This window comes from Chlorocebus sabaeus, chromosome 12 (assembly GCF_047675955.1).
Source record: "Chlorocebus sabaeus isolate Y175 chromosome 12, mChlSab1.0.hap1, whole genome shotgun sequence".
In the NCBI taxonomy this organism is placed as follows: Eukaryota; Metazoa; Chordata; class Mammalia; order Primates; family Cercopithecidae; genus Chlorocebus; species Chlorocebus sabaeus.
The window spans coordinates 6,013,230-6,033,857 of NC_132915.1; the positions used below are offsets into that span (position 1 = coordinate 6,013,230).

The 20,628-nt window shown below is 46.0% G+C and overlaps 1 protein-coding gene across 1 annotated transcript; it reads right to left on the reverse strand.

The window, feature by feature from the left end:
• Positions 1–14,407: 14,407 nt before the first annotated feature.
• Positions 14,408–20,380, reverse strand: LOC103219750 (spermatogenesis-associated protein 31E1). Its single transcript, XM_073022163.1, is given in 5 exon segments — positions 14,408–17,283; positions 17,386–18,398; positions 18,695–18,755; positions 19,298–19,355; positions 20,137–20,380. Coding segments are annotated over 5 exon segments (4,236 nt in total). The 5' UTR covers positions 20,365–20,380.
• Between the last annotated feature and the right edge of the window lie 248 nt (positions 20,381–20,628).

Below are 20,628 nucleotides of genomic sequence, written 5' to 3' on the forward strand. Positions count from 1 at the left end.
CAGGCAGTGTTCCCAGGGAATGGATCATCATCTCTTGCAGACTGTATCCCATGTCACTTCTTGCTAATGTTATACCCTTCCTGAAGTCTGACTGATAGTGAGTGAGTTATCACTAGAACTGATGGTTTTTAAATTGTGACACTTCCCCGCTTCCACTCTCTCTCTCTCTCCTGCCACCTGTGAAGAAGCTGCTTGCTTGCCCTTCGCCTTCTGCCATAATTGTTAAGTTTCTTGAGGTCTCCTTAGCCATGCAGAACAGTGAGTCAATTGTACCTTTTTTCTTCATAAATTATCCAGTCTTGGATATGTCTTTATAGCAGTGTGAGAACGGACTAATACGGGGAATTAGTACCAGGATAATGGGGTACTGCTACAAAGATAATCTGAAAATGTGGAAACAATTAGCAGGCAGAGGGTAACAGGCAGAGGTTGGAACAGTTTGGATGGTACAGAAGAAAACAGGAGGATGTGGGAAAGTAAAGAATATAAGTGGGTAAGTATAGATTTCAGCGTGAAAAATCATAAATTTATCCTTTATAGCTGTGAATTTTATAATATAATGCACTTGAAGGCATTAGTTAATAAAAGGGGATTTAGAAAGGAAATGTTATTGATTTACTGAGTTGGATACTTCATGAAATACGGTTTTATAATAAAGCCATAGAAAATTAGAAGACTTCTGAAAGAACCTTTAGTATATGTATGCAGGCCCCTTTTTGGGTTTAGTTTATTCATCCAAAGAATCACAGAGTTAGACAAACTATTTCTAAATTCCTTCCTAGAGACACCATCTGGAGACGTTTTCCGTACTTAATATTCCTAGTCACTATGATTTTAAAATTAAGGTGCATTTCTTTTTCTTTCTTTTATCCTCTTAAAATATTGATAATTTTTAAACTTAATACTTTTTTATTAAGAAACAATTGACAGATTCCCCTAATGCTCTCACTATATTTTTCATAATGCATCAATTCTACTGCCATAATTAGTCCTAAAAAGTTGGTTTCCATTTTGGAGTTGTACTGGAATTTCGATTTCTTTATAAACCCAATTCATTTTCCTCTCCCATGATACATATATTGATAATCATCTCAACATTATGTTAGCTGTGATGGATCTAGGTAACTGGTGTTTGATGTTTACTTTCCACTTCTGTTCACCTTCCGAAGAGGGCAGGAGCTGTGGGTTCCTTAAGTTCTGTTGGATGCCCGATGGAAGGGTTTACATTTTGTCATTATTGCTGCCATGCTTGTCATTTCTTCAACCTCTTCTAAAGAATGATATTGATACACGAGCTAAAAAGAAATTATTTGGGCAGTTAGTGAGGGAAAAGGAGTCCTTGGCAAGGCTTCCCTTTTAATAAAAAGTAGCCCCAAAGTCATTTCTTTTCTAACAAAGAGCAGCCTGTAAAATCCAGCTGCAGACATAGATAAGCAAGCTGGACGCTTACACAAGTGAATACCGGCAGCTGTGCCAATAGGAAAGGGCTACCTGGGGGCTAGGTATGTTCCACATGGCAGCTCCCTTTTCCCTTTTCTTTGCAACCACATGTGCAGTAAAGAAGCAGGTAACATGGTGCCAGCCAGGTAGAGAACCATTTGCATAATAAAAGATAGGGTGGAGCAGCCAGCTTCTTCGTGTACTATTTAAATGGCACACCTGGTTCAACAAATCTCTGGCGCCCTATGTAAATCAGACACCACCTCTTCAAGCTAGTCTATAAAACCCTGTGAATTTCACCACAAAGAATTGGAAGAACCATTTCACCACAAAATCAGAAGACCTACTAGGGGGTCCCTCCCTCTTTGCAGGAGAGAGAGCTATTCTCCTGTCTCTTCCTTTCACCTATTAAACCTCCACTCTTAAACTCACTTCTTGGGTGTCTGTGCCCTTGATTTTCCACAGCGTGAGACAACGAGCCTTGGGTATTTACCCCAGACAATGATACCACTTCAATGTTTGGAGGAACTTTTACATAATTCCAATTTTGAATTTTGCTTATCATCCCAGAATGTTTACTTTTAACGAAAGGGAGATGAATAAATGTCTATTCCTTGCCATCTTTTTCTTTTTCCACTTTTCTTCTTTTATCCCAACATAAAAACATTGCTGTGGAATTGAATTGGAGACACAGAACAACTTCTTATCCTTTTGTGAATGCAAAATTGAATCTTAATAGTGTTTGACTCTGGTTTAAAAACAAAGTCAAAACAAACAAACAAAAAGATTTACTAATGACAGTGCTCAGAATACCAGTAGAGCTGAACAAAAACTTGTAAGCTTCAAATGTGTGAGTGTGCATTCATAATGAGTCACATTAGTGATATTATCACAAGAAAATATACAATAGCTCAACTCAAATGTACTACACAACTATTTCCATAGTAGCCAACTACGTAGCCTACTACTATATGTGAGTTACCGTTAGTTTTTCTAATGTTCTGTAGACATCTAGAGCCTTGCTTAACTGCACTTCCCTTCAGATAGTAATACAGAAACAGCCAAAATTACATATTGGTAGTATATTAATTTGCAATCTTAAGTTGTTGTTTTGAAGTCACAATGAGATTACACCTGACCTTTTGAGATTATAATAACTGACATCACAAAATGATAAAGGGGTCAATTCTCTAAGAAGACATAACAATCTACTCTACCTTGCAAAAGATCTTTAAAACGTACCAGGTAAAAACTAATCAATCTGGAAGTGAATTAGACAAATACAGTTATAAGAGACTAAATACTTCTCATTTGATAAATGATCGGACAAGTAGGCAGAAAAGCAATAAGAAAATAGATTATTTGAGTAACAAGACAGAAAAAAAAGATACCTAAAAAAATGCCCAGAACACTCTACAGAATAGCAGAACACATGATAGTCAATAAACATGAAATATCCAGCAAAAGGACAAACCACATTTTAGGGCATTAAATAAACAATAATAAATTTTAAAAATAGGAACCATGATACTCTTGGAGCATGATAAACTAGAGATCAATAACAAATATTTCTGGGAAATTCTCAAATTCTGGAAATACAGTGACACACTTGTAAATAACCAACAGGACAATAAGGAAGTCTCAAAGGAAATTAAAAATTATTCTGAACATAAGGAAAATTAAAATAATTCCTGTCAAAATTTGTGAGTTGCTGTATAAAAGTGCCTAGATGGAAATGCAAAGTATTAAATGTGGATGTTAGAAAAGAATAAAAATCTCACCACAGTAGCCTAAGAACGTAGAGAAATAAGAACAACTTAAATCTAAGAAACTAAAGAAAGGAGCTAATAACAATTTGGGCAGAAATAAGTGAAATTGAAAACCAAAGAGAGAGAAAGGGAAAGGGAAGAGAGAGAGTACAGATTACTAACAGCAGAACTGAAAGACAAGCTATCAATACACACTATACCATAAATAAATAATGCTACAAACAATTTTACACACACAAATCTAACAGATGAGATAAAAACAAAATTCCGCCGGGCGTGGTGGCTCAAGCCTGTAATCCCAGCACTTTGGGAGGCCAAGACGGGCGGATCACGAGGTCAGGAGATCGAGACCATCCTGGCTAACACAGTGAAACCCCGTCTCTACTAAAAAATACAAAAAACTAGCCGGGCGAGGTGATGGGTGCCTGTCGTCCCAGCTACCCAGGAGGCTGAGGCAGGAGAATCACTTGAACCCGGGAGGCGGAGCTTGCAGTGAGCTGAGATCCAGCCACTGCACTCCAGCCTGGGCGACAGAGTGAGACTCCATCTCAAAAAAAATAAATTAATTAAAAAAAAAAAAATTCCTCTAGAGACACAACACATACTACCAAACCTCACTGAAGAGGAAACAGGTAACAAATAGTCCTGCATTAATTAAGAAATTGCATTTGTAAATAAAATCTACCAAAAAATCTAGTCACATGTTGTGTCACTGCTGATTTCTATCAAATATTTGAAGAATAAAAAATTTTGACTGTACACAATCTTTTAGAGAAAATAAATGAGATGAGAGGACTCCTAATTCATTTTATAAGGCCAGTATTACACTAACACCAAAACAAAAAAAAATGATATTGAGAGAAAAGAAAACTATAGACAAATATCAGTCATGGACATATATGAAAAAAATCAACAAAATATTGTGACATCAAATTGAACATCTACCCATGTAGGATGATTCATTATGTCTAATAAAAACAAGACTGATTCACTATTAAAATCCAATCTAAGTAATCTGCTATAGAAAGACTATTTTTACAATGTCCATCTTGAGAGATGCAGAAAGAGCATTCAATAAAATCCAACTTCTATTTCTGACCAAAACTTTCATAAAATTAAGAATAAAATAACTTAGGATATTTGTTTAAATCTGTATACTAAATGGTGATGACTGAATGACTGTTTCCTTAAGAGTTGGGATAAGTCCTATTCGGTATTGTATTAGAGGATTTGCAAAGTGCAGTGAGACAGGAATAAGAAACAAATAACACACATATTGCAAAGGAAGAAGTAAAATTGCCTCTATTTGCTGATAAAACAAATGTTAATATACACAATCCTACAGTATTTACAAAAAGATTCTATAACAAATACATGAAATTGACAGTGTTTCATTTTCAAAGGTGAATAAAGAATGTCTATAATTTTCCGATGTGTCAGGAATTAACAGTTGAAAAAATTAAATTACTATTTCAAATAGAAGCAAAAATTAAGTACTTCAAAGTGCAGGATCTGTATGCCGAAAACTACAAAATATAAATGTAATAAATAAGAGAAAATTTAAGTAAAAAGAGGAGAATGAAATATTTATGAATTCAGAGTCTCCATATAGTTAAGATGCCAGTCTTTTCCATTTCTATCTGTAGAGTTCTTATATTAACAATGAAAATTCCTGTACTTTTTTTTTCTTTTCTTTTTTTGTAGCTATCACCAAGTAGATTCTAAAATTTACATGGAAAACAAAATAACTAGAATAGTCAAAGCACTTCTGAAAAAAGCAAAGTTAGAGACATAAACTACTGATTATGAGGCTTACTATTGTGCTACAGTTCTCAAAATATTGTGGTTTTGTTAAAATATTGTTAAAACACTGGACACATAGACCAACGGAATGAATAGAGACCCCAGAAATAGACTCACGCAAATAGATTCAGCTGCATTTTGAAAAAGGTGCAGAGGAAAAGGAGAAAGTGTAATCTGTTCTATAAATGGGGATGTAATAATGAGATCTCTCCATGTTTAAAAGAAAAGGAACCTTAATGCATATTTTACACCTTTTACAAAAGTGGACTGAAATAGACCATATGAAAGTGTAAAGTATACAGTAATAAAATACTATCATAAAACAGGGGAAATTAGGTATGACTTTGGGGTCATTGATGAGTTTTTAGATAAAACACCATACACAAGATCCATAAAAGAAAAAATAAAAAGTAGACTTTATCATATTTAAAAATGCTCATTCTATGAAAGAACCATTACAACAGCAAAAAACTAAAACAAACAGGGAAGAATATTATTTAAGTCACTGTATTAGTCTGTTCTCACCCTACTATAAAGAGCTGCATGAGACTGGGTAATTTATAAAGGAAAGAAGTTTAATTGACTCACAGTTCCACATGGCTTGGCAGGGGCCTCAGGAAATTTACAATCATGACAGAAGGTGAGCAAACACGTTGTTCTTCACATGGTGGCAGGAGAGAGAAGTGCTGAGCAAAGGAAGAAAAGCCCTATATAAAACCATCAGATTTTATGAGAACTCACTATCATGAGAACAGCAGCATGGGGGTAACCTGCCTCCATGATTCTATTACCTTCTGCCAGGTCCCTCCCACAACACATAGGGATCATAGGAACTACATTTCAAAATGAGATTTGGGTGGACACACAGCCAAACCATATCAGTCACGTATCTTACACAAGCTTTTATCCAGAATGTATAAAGAACTCTTAAAACTCAACAATACAAAACAAACAATCCAATTTAAAATGAGCAAAAATCTTGAGCACATACATCTCAAGACAGACATATGGCAAATAAACATATGAAAACATGTTTATTGTTATAAATTAATAGGGGAATGCAAATCATAACTATAATGGGATACTACTACATGCCTTTAGAATGGAAATAAAAAATTAAAATATCAAGTATTCCTGAAGATGTGCAGCAACAAAGATTCTCTTTCATTACTGTTGGGAATGTAAAATGACACGGTCACTTTAGGAAATAATTTGGCAGCTTTTTATAAAGTAAAACAGATGTCTAGTGTGAGGTTCAGCCATTCCATTCCTATACATGTATCAATGTATAATGAAAACAAGTTCACATAACAGCCTATAGGCTAGGCAAATGTTTTAGCAGCTCTACTTATAATCTCTAAATCCTGGAAACAACGGAAACATCTTTCTGGTTTTTTTTTTTTTCTTTTTTGGGATGGAGTCTCACACTGTCCCCCGAGCTGGAGTGCAATGTCAGGATCTTGGCTCACTGCAACCTCTGCCTCCTGGGTTCAAGCAATTTTCCTGCCTCAGCCTCCCAAGTAGCTGGTATTACAGGCGCCCACCACCACGCCCGGCTAGCTTTTTGTATTTTTAGTAGAGATGGGGTTTTACTATGTTGGCCAGGCTGGTCTCGAACTCCTGACCTCGTGATCCACCTGCCTTGGCCTTCCAAAGTGCTGGGATTACAGGCCTGAGCCACTGTGCCTGGCCTAACCAAGACACCTTTCAACAGGTGAACAGATAGACTATTGTGTCAATACCATCAACTGCTATTCAGCAATAAAAAGCAACAGACTATTCACTTACACAACAGTACAGATGAATTTACATGTATTTTGCTATGTGAAAGAAGTCAGCCCCAAATGTCTACATATTGTATGACTTCATTCGTATAACATTCTGGAGAAGGCAAAATTAGGTCGAGAAAACAGATCAGAGGTTGCCCACAATTAGGAGAAAGGGAAGAGTTGATCACAAACGCATCACACAGAGAATTTTAGGGTGATGCAGCTTTTGTTTGTAGTGCTGGATGGTGGACACCTGTCTCTATGGGTTTCTCAAAACCTACCAAACGCTACACCACAAAACCTCATCCTTATTTTTTGCAAAATAAAAAATCCACCAGGAACTCAGAGGATTCCAGGAGGAAAAAGAAACTGATCAAAGACACTTTGGAAAATGGTATTTTGATTGGATTCTCTAAGGTTAAGACCAAACAAGCTGCATAGAAACACTCCACTTTGGTTGGTAATTTTATCACAGGGACAAATTATAATTCTGACACTAGGTTAATTCTGACACTAGATGAGAACAAATGAGTAAGTCTGTTGTAGATTATGTGAGCTGGAGTTGTCACTGGTGTGGAATGACTTTTTCTTGCAGTGTTGAGAAAGGTTTCTTTCCCAGTGGTGTGTTAATTCTCCCCAGAATTCTCACCAACCTATTCAAGTATTTTTAAAAATACTTGCTCTTATGATTTTAAGACAAAAACACATCTGTTTTCAGCCCAGCTGGAGAAGCCTCATTACTATCACATCCTTTGTGTTCTAACTGAAACCCTGCACAGAAAACAACAAACGAGCACGGGAAACGCTGGAAAAGTATATTAAGCAAGACAGACTCCCTGGGGAATGATACAGTGGTACATTCCTTGGGTTTCCTATTCTTCTCATCTGCCCTGGGGCGAATGCTGCAGAAGCCTCCAACCAGAAACCACACACAACAAAACCAAACCTAACAAAAACCCAGTTGTCTCAGCCAAAGAACCTGGAAATTAATGTCCTAGCAAGGAATACCCACTTGACTGTAGCCAAACATCTATGGAAACCCCCCCCCAAACACCAGAGTTCAGTGGAGTCCAGCGTGGGGCTGATGATCCACTTCACTTCCACGGACTGGAAGGCAGCAGCAGTGCTCTGATTCCCTTGCCTGATAGTGTCCGGGGGGCCAAGCAGGGAGGTAAATCTTCTCTCTCCCACGTTGCAAAAGAAGGTGGCATTCCGGTATTTCTATCAAGGTGGTGTCAACAGACCAAGAAAGAAGCTGTTCTTCCATTTCCTGTCTGGCAAAAGCAGACAGTTCTACAATTCCCTTGCCAAGGTGGTGTCTGGAGGTGCCAGAGGTAAGCTTAGCCTCAAACTCACGCAGCAACAATGAGACTGAGGCAGGGTGAGGCAGGCTAGTGTCGCCTTCCTAACCGGGTGTCACTGAAGTCCATCAGGAAGCTGAGCCTCTGCTGCCACCCAAATCAACCACACTGACAAGGTGGCATCATCTCCAATTCCCCGCCCCCTCACTTCTGGTGTCAGTAGAACCCGGAGCTTAACCAAACCTCCACACTGACACAGCTGCAATGAGACTGAGTGAGGTGGTACCAGCAGGCAATTAGGAATTCTTTTGAAACACATGTAAATCTTGAAAATCTCCACCAAAAAAAAAAAAAAAATGGAAGTTATAAGAATTAACCAAATGGAAATTAAAGAATTAAAAAATAAGACAACTGAAATAGAACTTCACTGGGTAAGCTTAATAGTAAAGGGGAGAAGACAGAAGAGAGAATCAGTACACTTGAGGACAAATCAGTAGGATTTACTGATTCTATTCTGAACAAAAGAGAAAAAATAGATACGAAACGAAACAACAGAGAACACTGTTGGAGACCTGTCATGCAGCATCACAATATTGAGTCTATGTATCATCAGAGACCAAGAAAGAGAGTAGAAAGAAATAGCGGGACTGGAAAAATAGTTAGTAAACTGATATCCGAAAACATCTTAATTTTGACAAAGACAGAAACCTATAGAATCAAGTAGCTGAGTAAATACTAAATAAGATAAACCTAAAGGAATGCATATTAAAACGTGTTATATAAAAACTTCTGAAAACAAAAGGCAAATAAAAATTCTTGAAAGCCTACCTGCCAAAAACCAATACGGACTTATAAAAATACAAATTCAAATAACAATAGAGTTCTCATCTGAAACAGTGTAGGATACAAGGAAGTGTCCCAACATTTATGTCCTGAAAGAAAAGAACTGTCAAATGCAAATTCTATGTCCAGCAAAAATAACATTCAAAAAGGAAGGAGAAATAAAGGCATCCTTATGTGAAGGAAAACTGACACAATTTGTGTTTTACCAAAACTTCTCGTAAAAAGGTGAAAAGTAAGTCCTCTAAACAGAAGCCAAATGATATCAGAAGAATGATTGGAACTTCAGAAAGAAAACAATAAGAATGGGAAAAATGTAAAAGGATGTCATAGGTTATGCATCATCTCAGAAGTTTTTAAAATCATATTTGATGTTTGCACAAAAATTATAACACCGCCTGTTGCAGCATCCAGTGTATTAGATGTGTTACTCAGTGCAATTCTATTTTTAAAAACAAGGCAGGTAAAAGGACCTAAATGGAAATAAGGTTTCTACACTTCATTTACAGCGGTAAAACATCAATACCAGTTGACTGTGGTCAGTTACACATGAATAATGATAATAAGGTAAAGATAGTAAGAAAATTATTTAGAGATGTATTAAAAGAATTATATAAGGAAATCATTATGTAATACTAAAACTATTTGAGTAACTCACAGAAGGTAAGGAAAGACAGCAGAGGAAAGAAAAAGAGAATGAACAAGCAGAAAATAAAGTAGAACATCTAGGCATTAACATATATATTACAGTTATCTTAAATATAAATTATGTACACGTGTCAATTAAAACACAAGGCATATCAACTGGGACAAAGAAACATGATTCAAAAATATGTATGCTACCTATCTCAATGCGGAAAAAAATCTACCAAAATAAAGCACAGTTTTATGATTAAAAACTTCCAGAAACATAGAAATAGAAGGAAACTTCCTGAACTTTATCAAGAGTATTTATCAAAAACCAACAGCTATGTCATACCTAATGGTGAAAGACTGAATGGTTTTCCCCTGAGGGTGGAAACAAGGCAGAGACATCTGCTCTCACCTCTGCTATTTGACAGAGCACCGAAAGTTCTAGTCAGCACAATTGGGCAACAAACAAGTAAGGCATACTGACTGAAAAAAAAAGAAGGAAAGCGGCTTCTATTACAGATGACACAATTGTCTTCGTAATGTCTCAGAGAAACTAAAAAAGTCTTGTAGAAATAATAATATTGAGCAAGTTCACAGGATAAATGATCCATCCTCCAAAATTCATCATATTTCTATGAACTGACAATGAGTGTGTGGAAACTGAAAATACCTTTACAATTGCTCTAAAGAAAACACTTAGGCATAAATCTGACAAGACATGCAGAATCAAGATGGCAAAAATTACAAAATGTGCATGAAAGAATTGAGAGAAGAACTAAATAAATTCACACATACCTTATTAATGGTTTGGAAGACTCAAGATAGCAAAGATGTCAACTGTCTTCAGATGGATGGGTAGACTTAATGGCATTCATATCAAAACCCCAGCCACATATTTTTTACGCATATAGATAAACCTATTTTAAGTTTATATGAAAAGGCACATGATATTGGTGGAGAGATGGACACATAAGTCAGCCGAACAGAATAAAGAACTCAGAAACTGATCCAAGCAAATATGCCCAACTCATTTTGACAATGGTACAAAAGCAATTGAAGGAGGAAGGATAGTCGTTTTAATAAATGTTACTGGAGCAAATAAACATTTATAAGCTCAAAATCTCAGTATAAACCTCACACTTTATACACTAATTAACTTGAAATGGTTTGCAAACTTAAATATAAAAGATTTTACTATAAACCTTTTAGGAAAAGACAGTTCTAAAAAAATTATTGGGATCTAGGGCTAGATAAAAGTACTTTGTTCTTATATGTACCTTTTAATGATTTTTTTTATTTTCAGTAAAAGACCAATGCGTACCTGTACTTATTCTAAAAAAGAAAAATATTCAATATGCTTTTCCAGGTTAATAGACAAATGAAATAGATTAACCTTTCTTTATGAATCAGTGATCGAGCCATTATTGTTTTCCTGAGAGGAAAACTCTCTTTATGCTCATCACATTTTCGGAGCATTAGGAGTGGAACCAGGGGGGCCTTAGGTGAGATAGACATGCTGCCAGTGGAGGTGAGCAGGGAGGAAATTTCTAAACCCAATAACTGGCAGAAACTGCTGGAGAGAGAATAGTTACTCGGGCTTCAAGTCTAGAGATTAATTGTGATGTGCCCTGCTCTGTACAATAATAAAAACAGTGTATTCCAGCAAAAGATAGAATGGATGATATTAATCGAATGATGTTACAACACACACACATGTATGTATGCGGATACAGACATGTGCACACATATACACACATAGATATGTGTAATATGTGTGTATTTATAACTGAGGTTAAACCATTAGGCAATAAGAATGCAGTCCTATTTTTCTACCCTCTCTTTTCTAACACCTTTCAAACAGATGATGTTTTGGATGATTTTCAATTCTTTTCAATAATTTTTAAAAATGATCAAACAGAACAAATACGCATGCTGAATTATTTATCAATACCCTATTTTACATGTGGTTGTAAATAAGCAACCTGTTGTATAGATTCAGCATTTTGGATGTTAAGGTAAACATATAGCTGCTCCTCATTTGCATAAGAGTGGATTTACAGCATGTGTGTCTGTTGCAAGTTGTATATTTAAATTACTTAAAAAATATCCTCTTGGTAATAGTTTTTTAAAATGAATTTGTGGCACATTAGAAAGAATGTTTTAAAGCAAAATTGCTTTGTAGTTTGTATTCTCTAAACGTCAGAAGTTTACTTTGAAGAATTAAAAATCTTACTAGAATATTCATATTTGACCTATAAAATAAGTAACTTAGATGGAATAATTTGAATTTGGAAATTTCTTTATACCACTAAATTTGAACTATCAATGCCATTTTATTTTTACAGATTTTCCTTGACACATTATATTGGCTACTGGAAAGAGTTAAGACCCTTTATGAAAATATGATTTTAGTGATGCAACTTATATATGAGGCAGATAAGGAAGCACTGATCCCTGTGCCCGTTAACTAAGATGTTATGAAATAATTTATAACAGAGGACGGTACCGGGAGTGTGGTCAGGCGCGCCCCCTCCTCACCGGGCCCACCAGAAGCTTTCAGGGTCTGGGAGAAACAGGTCCAGGCCTGCAGAGGCTGTCACAGGGGAAAGGGCCAGGGCGGGGAACCCAGCACAGGCAGCCTGGCCTCGCAGGGGAGTCGAAGGGTTTCGGAGGAAGCTGTGTCCAAGCCGAGATCCTTCCTGTTCCATGAGCTCCAGCACAAGGTCCGCAGGAGGACCCCGTGAGCAAGACCAACCCAGACAAGCGGGTGGATTCCCTTGGCAGTGAGGGGAGCCTGGCCTGAGGGGCTGAGGCGGCCTCCGAAGCACAGCGTCCGAGAAACTCCCACCGCTGTGTCAGGAGCGCTTGCACCTTTATATCAGCACGGGGGTTGGGCCTGGGTGATCTGGGGAAGGGTCTGCCAGCGGGTCGGGGGGTCGCTCTGAGTCCGATAGAGGAGGCTTTTCTATTGTTCGGTTCTCTCGGAATCTGCTCTAGAAGAGGGCAGGGGGCGGCCAGGAGAGGGCGCTGCTGGAATGAGGTAGATGCCGCTCGTTTTCACCAAGTGCAGTGCTTGGGATTTGAGGGGGTGGCAAAGTGACCTTGATATATTTTCTCTGTGCAGGTCTCTGTTAGAGTCACCGTGGGGGTCTCCGTGTTGGTTTTGAAGGGCCTCTGTGTGAGTCTGTCAGGGGTTTCTGTGGGGAGGACCCTCTGGGGTATCTTCATGGGGGGATCTTGGTCAGATTCTCTGTTGGGGTCTGTGGGGGTCGCTATGGGGAATCTCTGGAATCTCTATGAATATGGGAATCTTTGAGTGTGGGGTATACATGGGGGTCTCTGTGGGGCTCCTCTGCTGCAGGTCCCAGGATCCGGGGTCCCATAGATGTTGGGCCCACACTGGAGCTGCCCAGGTCACCACCCCAGACAGGACTTGGCTCCAGCAGTAGCCTGGGCGCCCAAAGTGACACCAGGGCCTTTTCCAAACAGGTCTCCAGCATGGGTCCCGCCACGCCTGGGTACAGGCCTGTCCCCTTGTCCTCAGCCTCCACTACCCCTGCAGGTGCAGAGCTCTCCCTGGGCAGAAGGCCCCTGTGCAGAGCCCTCCGGGGAACCAGCTCCTGCCTTTGCTCCTGCCTTCCCTGGGGATGGCCAGGAAGGACCCAGCACCAGGAAGGAGGAGCCCAGGACTGTGCCCTGTGGGGACTCTCCCTGTGAACCATGTGACCAGATCCTCTGAGGCCCAGTGTGTCCCCTGCCAGCACCTGGGCTTGGAGCCATAGATGTGCTGTGTCACCCAGGCCAGCCCTTGCCTTCTGGGTCCCTCTGCCCTGGGAGTGGCACTGACCACTTTTACTTGTAATGATCACCGGACTGTGAGGACTCTGGTTACAGCTGTGGGCAGCTTGTGGATCCTGCACTTGCGAACTTATGTTCATCTTCCCTGATTCTTCTCCCACCTCCCACCCTGGGCCTAGGTCCCCTCCTGTGGTTCCTGACCACAGAGTCCCGTCAGGGGGGCAGGCAGCAGCCCTGGGTGCCTCCTGGAACAGACACCCCACACTAGTGGCCGGGAGACTGCTCTGGAGAGTGAGGCAGGGGACACCAGACGCAAACCCAGCGGTGTTATCAAGGCTGAGCCAAGTGCTGGCGGGGCCCAGGTCCGTCCCGGAACTCAGCAGGCAGGGAAGGGTCTGGGGAGGGTGTCACCTTTTCCCCACCAGGACATCTGGGAAGAAGCTGTCCTGCCTCTGACCCAGGGCAAGTACAGGACACCCCCACATTCCCAGGCTACCACGGGGCAGGGAGGCTGCTGGGATCCATCACTCCTCCAGCCTCAGGGGAGCCTACCAGCCCCTCAGGCCGTGAGGCCCCTGCAGACCCAGCCCCTACAGCAGTACAGAAGTTACCTTAGTGAGAACAGGGATGCAGTGAGCCAGACCTGGTGGGGTCTCCATAGGGTTTGCTGTCCTTACACATCCTGAAGGCTCTGGGTCATGATCCAGCTTGGAAACCAGACACGGTTTCTCCCTGGACAGGGAGAAGAGGGGGTCCTCCACGTCCCTGCCAGCCTCCTCCAGGCCCAGCCATTCTGGAAGCCACACTCAGAAGGAGCGGACGCTGAGCCCTTTCCTGTGCCCTAGCATGGCACAGACAGAAGCCACCACCTCTGCAGGGAAACCAAGTGTATTGGGAACTTCTCTGTGAAAGTCGGGAACACATGGCTATGATTACCCAGGCAGGACAGGCTTAACGTGTAGGTGTCAGTTTTATTTGAGTACAACCCCGTCGCCCCCAGGAGACGTGCAAGAAGCCTGGTCTGGTTCAGGAGGCAAGACACCTCATGTAGACCTCAGTTCCAGCGGCCGCGGATCGGGCCACCCGAGGCGCTTGCCACTCATGGCCTGTGGTGGTGGGGGCCAGCTGGGGACACAGGCTCCCGGGGAGGTGGGGCCCATCTGCTGTCTCTGTCCTTGATGTTCCTGTTTTTGACAGGACAGTAGTGGCCCCTGGGGGTGGCTTTGGGGCTGCAGGCTGGAGCTCTCATCTCTCTGCTATGTTCCTGGTGGCAGTGACCCCTGTGGCCACAGGAAGGCACATTCTCCTGGGCGTGGAGGTCACCTTTGTGGTGACTGACCTCTGAGGGACCACGTCCCCACGGAAGGCCCAGTTTGTCCACCAGGATTTGCCCCACAACTCTGCTGATGGTCCAGGTTTCATCAACCATGCAGTCCATAAACAGCCTTGCTGGGCCAGACCCCCAGCTCTGGACAGCATCTGCCCCAGGCTTGCCTTTCTCCAGGACGTCTTCCCACCCTGCGCCTGTTTTCCTGGGGTGTAGACCCTGTGGATGGTGACCGATCTTTCTCCGGAAGTGGCTTTCTGGTGGCGTCTCTCCCTTCTCCGGCTGAGGCTGGTTGTATTTCCTTTCTTGTTTGTCTCCTATTTCCCTGGTGTGAGCAGAGTGGCTCCTCCCACTGGCTTCAGAGGTCCTAAGTCCCTTGGAGCTGTGTCCCTGCTCCCCTGGTCTGAGTCTCCTGCGGGCCTCGCCCTTGTCCACAGAGCCCAGCGTCTTCTGACTCTTCTGCGCGGCCTTTGCTTTTGGGCTCCCAGGCTCCCGCTGCCCTGGGCTGTCCCTTCCCTTCCATAGGAGGGCCCATGGCCCCTGGGAAGCTGTCGTGTTCTTACTGGACACACTCTGGGGGGTGGACAGAGGGGCCTGAACGGGCAGCCTGTCTGCAGTGGGGAGCATGTCCACGTGGCGGCCTGGAAGGCACAGATCTATGGCTCCATCCTGGAGGAGGACGCCCGAGGCACGGCCTGGCGGCTGCTCCTCTGAATCCACCTGTACTAGGAGCGCAATCTCATTGACCACCTGCGCTTTCAGGCGCAGCTGCTCTGGATCCTGAGCAGCACAGAGTGTAGACCCTGAGGGGTTATCAGTGGTCCCCAGAGCCCTCGTGCTCCTCAGATCCACCTGAACGCTTCCTGAACTTGTCCTCACACTGGCTCCCACGGTGACGTCCCAAGCGGGGGGCTTCTCCTCCCCCACCTTCAGTGCCTCCAGGGCGTCTTCGGCCCTTGCCCACTGGGACCCTATGCTGAGCTCTTGCAGGTCTCTGCTACTACACAGGTCTCCTGGGGACATGCTCTCACTCTCAAACCTTGCCTCCTTCCCAGGCATTTCTGAACCCATACTCCCCTCTAGTCTGGGTTTGGGTTTCCCGGATGCCAGGACAGTCCTGCTCTGCCAGGTTCTGCCCACAAGGCTGCATGTGGGGGGCTGAGAAGACCCCCTGTCCTCATGTCGACTTGGAAAGGCCTCTGATCGCCCATGGGTGTCAGCTGACTGGGACCCTCTCAGGGGCCTCTGGGCTTCCTCCTGCTCAGGTCGTGCGGAAGCGAGAGCGCCACTCACTGTCAGGACTGACTTGCTTCTTGTTCTGTTGTCCCCTGGACCGTTCTGAGGACGTTTTCCCAGGAAAATGGGAAGGTTGGCTGCAGACTCGTCCCGAGATTCCCAGGAGGCCCAGGGGGGAAAGGTGGATTGTGGGAAGGGCGGGGCCTGAGCCTCACTTGACCGGACATTTATGGGCTCCAGGGACTGGAGGTCTGGACCCCACCTGTGTCTCACACGGAACCTTAGAAGATGCACTTCCAGCATCTGCTGGGTGCAGGGCTGGAGGAAGGAAAGCTCCTGGGAGGTGTTTGCGTGGGCTTTCCCACCCCTCCAGGATGTCAGCTTCCCGGGTTTCCTGTGGGCGTCAGACTGGGGAACAGCACATTTGACCATGAGCCAGGAGCGACGCACAGGCACGGGGATCCAGCCCTCTTTGATCTCCCCCACCTTCCTGGCCAGATGGATTTGCAGCTTGTTTTCCAGATGCTTCTTGTCTGGGTCCCTGGGTGCAGAATTTACTGATTGGTACTTCCAGGGCCTCCATAAGTCACCTTCTGCCTCCTCCTTGTCTTCCTCCAGAAACTTCACTGAGGTCCTTCCTGATCCTCGATCCCAGCTTGGGTCTGGCCCCGGTTTGGATCGTAAGCACCCTTTCCCAGCGAACCTTCCGGAGCTCCTGAACCCGGTCTTCTGCACATCCTTCCTGCCCTTCCCTGCAAATTCAGAAGCCTGGGAGGGCAAGAGGGCCTGCTGCGTGTCTTCCGCCCGACTCTGGGGCCTCCCTGGGAACTCCCCCTCAGGCGGCAGCAGGTCCCCAGATGCCCGGAATCTGCTGGGAGGGCCACAGGACTGCTCCTGGTGGATGGCACTCCTTCCTTGCCACCGGTGCTCTGGGAGCTCAGGGCTGGTGGCAACCCCGGGAAGGATGGGGGCTGACTTGGGGCTCCAGGAGGCTGGCCTCTCCTGGGGAAGGTGGGCAGTGGGCTGGTTCAGGACAGCCGGAGACTTTTGGAGGAGAGAGGGCAAAACCCTCTTCCACTTTGGTCGCTTCTTCAAGGTCCATTCAAGATTCTCCTTTCCAGCGGGGATGACAGACTGTGTCTTCTCCTGGGTTGTAGGGTAAGATGCCCCACAGTCCCTAATATGGGGTGGAGAAGAGCACGGTAGGCTTGGGACAGCGGATGAGAGGTGGGCCTGGGTCTGGATCCCAGCCAAAGGCGGCGGCTGGGACTGGGGCCAGGCTGGAGTGAAAGGTTGGGGCTGGGCCATGGGGTGGGGCTGGGGCAGTGCCTGGGAAAGCTGTGAGGACGCCTCAACCTCAGGTTCACCTGGAACAGAAGTGGAGGCTTTATCCAATGATACAGAGTGCGCATTCTGTGAGGAAGGTGGTGCCTGGGAAAGCTGTGAGGACGCCTCAACCTCAGGTTCACCTGGAAGAGAAGTGGAGGCCTCATCCAATGATACAGAGTGCGCATTCTGTGAGGAAGGCTTGCTAGAAACCCAGGCTGTGGCTACCAGGGACTCGCTATTGAAAGATGGCAGGTCCCAGAAAAGCTGGCTGCATTTCTGCTGCAAGTGGTCCCCCACGGCTGTGGCGTCAGAGACTTGCTGAGGACGGGGCAGCTGCTGTGGTTTAGTTGACACGTTCCAGAAGGGATTTAAAGTCGTGATGTCCCACTCCTTCCCCAGCGATGTCATCTGCGGGTGGTCAGCCCGTTCCCTTTCTTTCTCCTGCCACATCTTCATCAGTGCTCTCTTGGCGATGAGAGTCTCCAGCAGCTTCTGCACGTCAGGGTGGATGAATGTGCAGACACCTACCTCCACGTGCCTGGGTGTGGGGTCTCTCCAGAAGGAAGCCTCTACGGGCTGGTCGGGAAGATGCTGTGGCTGGGATTTGCCATCTGAACAGGTGGAGAGGCCCCAGGTGGTGGCAGCCTCCCTCCAGCAATAGAGTTCCTGGATGGGATCGCTGGAGCGCCCAAGGCCAGAGATCACCCTGGTTGGAGAAGGCAGCCCCTGGCTGTGTAGAGGGGAGCTCTTGGGGACGGGGCGTGTTGTGGAGCCACACGGAAGTCCAGCCAGGCTGGAGTCGGGTGGAGGTAGAGAGGAGGTCAGGGGACCATGCGGCTGTGGTGAAGGAGGAAAAACCACATGTGGCCGGGATGCAGGGTGTTTTAGGGGAAGCAAGGGCTCTGGAGGCCCGGAGGCACTCAGGGTTGAGTGTGGTCCAAAAGGCTCTGAGAAGGTCATTGGACCTGGTGACTGGGTGGAGGCCAGAGGAGCTGGGGGAGCTGCTGGGGACAAGCTGGCGGGAGACAGATCTGGCATGCATTTCCCATGCAGCTGGTGGGCCTTAGCAGGCGCTGGTTTGCACACGTCACCCGGGGGGTCTCCACCTAAGGGCAGATGGGAGCTGCCCTCGCCAGCGAGCTTCCTCAGGTGGCTGCAGGAGACAAGAGGCACAAGCTGCAGCCAGAGGCAGGTGGGGTAAGATGCCCCACAGTCCCTAATATGGGGTGTAAGGCGAGAAGCCAGGAAGGGTGGGCACCTGGGGCCTACAGCTCCTCCACCTCCCCCACTGCTGACTTCACAAAGTTCTGCCTAAGCCTGCCCCAGGGCTTCAGTCCTCTCCTCTCCTCTTCCCAGAACCTCTCCCTCCCAGATCACCAGCAGGCCCTAGGGTTGCATCAGAGGCCCTGGTAGGAAGGAGGACATGGAGAGAAGGGGGAAGCTCCTCACCTTTCCAGAAGGTGGTTCAGGTCCCGGGTCTCCTCCAGCTCCCTCAGGAGGATTCTGCAAGCTGGAAGTCAGGAGACAGGGTTATGGTGGAGAGGGCGGTGCCTGGGAACCTCACGGAGGCTGAGTGGATGTCTCTTTAGGGGACACCACAGGGAACTAGATTCTGAAACCCACACATCTGTGGCCAAAGCCACATGGACCTGATGGTGACAGGAAGGTGTCCACTGTGCAGCACTTTGTCATTTGCAAAAAGCGCTTCCACGTCCACCCCTTCATGGGTGTCACAACCATCTTGTTGGGAGAGCAAACGGGTGGTCTCAAAGAGGAGTCAGCCATGGCCGAGGTACACAGCTGTCCACATGGACCTGGAGCCTCCCGGACCTCCGCCCATATCCCAGCAGGCCTTGGTCCCTTCCCCACACTGCCCCCTTATGGGCAATACCGGTCCCAGGTCCCCGGCTTCTTTCCCGCAGGGAATCTGAGGAGGCCCCAGGTTCTGATTTCCCTCCCAGGAGTTTCCCTCTCAGGCCTCTGCAAATGACTTCCTCGGGGACAGGCGATGCTGTCACCTCTGGGGAGTCCCGGGGAGCAGCAGAGCCTCACCTTTCAGAGCTGAGATCTTCTTTCTGCTCCTGGACCTCCCCCTTCTCTCCCTTTGAGGCTGAGAGGCAAGAAAGGATGAGGGGCTGGGACCAGTTCTCAGTCTCCTCTCCCCAGACCAGCTGCACACATGCAGTGCTCGTGAAGGACACGGCTCCCTGCCTCTAGCTCACGGAGCTCTGTGTGCACTTTTTATTCATGTTTATCGTGAATGAAATGTTTTCCGTTTTCCTTCTTAGGAAAATGTAAGGAGGGGTTTTCTGTGTGACTCCACCCTGGTGTCTCCAGTCCCTGCTCCTCCCCTGAAGGCACACCCAGGCTCAGGTCTGCAGGCGCCTCTGAGCTGCCGGTAGGATTCTGCTTCGGAGGAGAATGGAGAGGAGGCCAGGGACCATGGGGTTGTGGTGAAGGAGGAAAAAGCACATGTGGCCGGGGTGCAGCCACAGGCGAATCCAGGCTCTCGTGGGAGGCTCTCGGGGGCTCAGCACAGCTCCCAGATCACACAGAGGAGGCTGGGCCCCCAGGCACCTGTCCCAGGAAGGGGTTGATGAGGCAGGGCTGGGGCCTCTCCTCCCACAGAGACCTCACCCCTCTCCTGACCCGGTCCTCGCCACAGAGTCTGGTGTTGGTTTTTGCCCTGACGCCCCCTGCGCACCCCACAGATGGTCTGGGAGCTGGGGGTGGAATCCTCTGCCCACTCTCACCCCTGCCTGCCCTGCTGTGCCTTAGAGGGATGACGAGATTTCCCATCATGGGAGCGTCTCTGGTTGTTTAGGAAAAGTGGAAATGAGGGGAGGAAAAGAAGAGAGAATCTTTGTGGGCCTGGGTTGAGGGCTCCTTACCTCCCTGCTGCTCCTCTTCCTCCCGGGCGGGGGTGAGGGCGGGTCACTGTGGAGGTAGGAGAGTAACAGGTAGAGGAGCACCAGGCCACACACACTGGTGAGGATGAAATCCGTCATCCAGGGAGTGGAGCTGGGGCTCAGCCATGTGGCACTAGGGCTCTTCAGAGGAAAGAGCATTTTCTCCATCTGAAGTGCAATGTCGCCTTCAAGCAACTGAGGGCTGGGCATCCCCTTTGGGTCTAGGGAGTGGGGCCCAGGCCTGCATCACAGAGCTGGGGCCTCTTCCTCACAAAGGGCTCCTGGGGGTGGGGGAGGGGCAGTGGGAGGAGGAGGCTGAAGCACAGCCCCGCCCTCAGCTCCCAGCCCTGGGTCCCTCCACCCTCCTGGGTCCCCCAGATCCCTCCCTCCCTCTCTAGCTGCTCACCTGTCCGAGACAGCCCTGGGTCCCTTTTCTATTCTGTTTCCTGGAACACAGGTGTCAGCTGGTTTTGT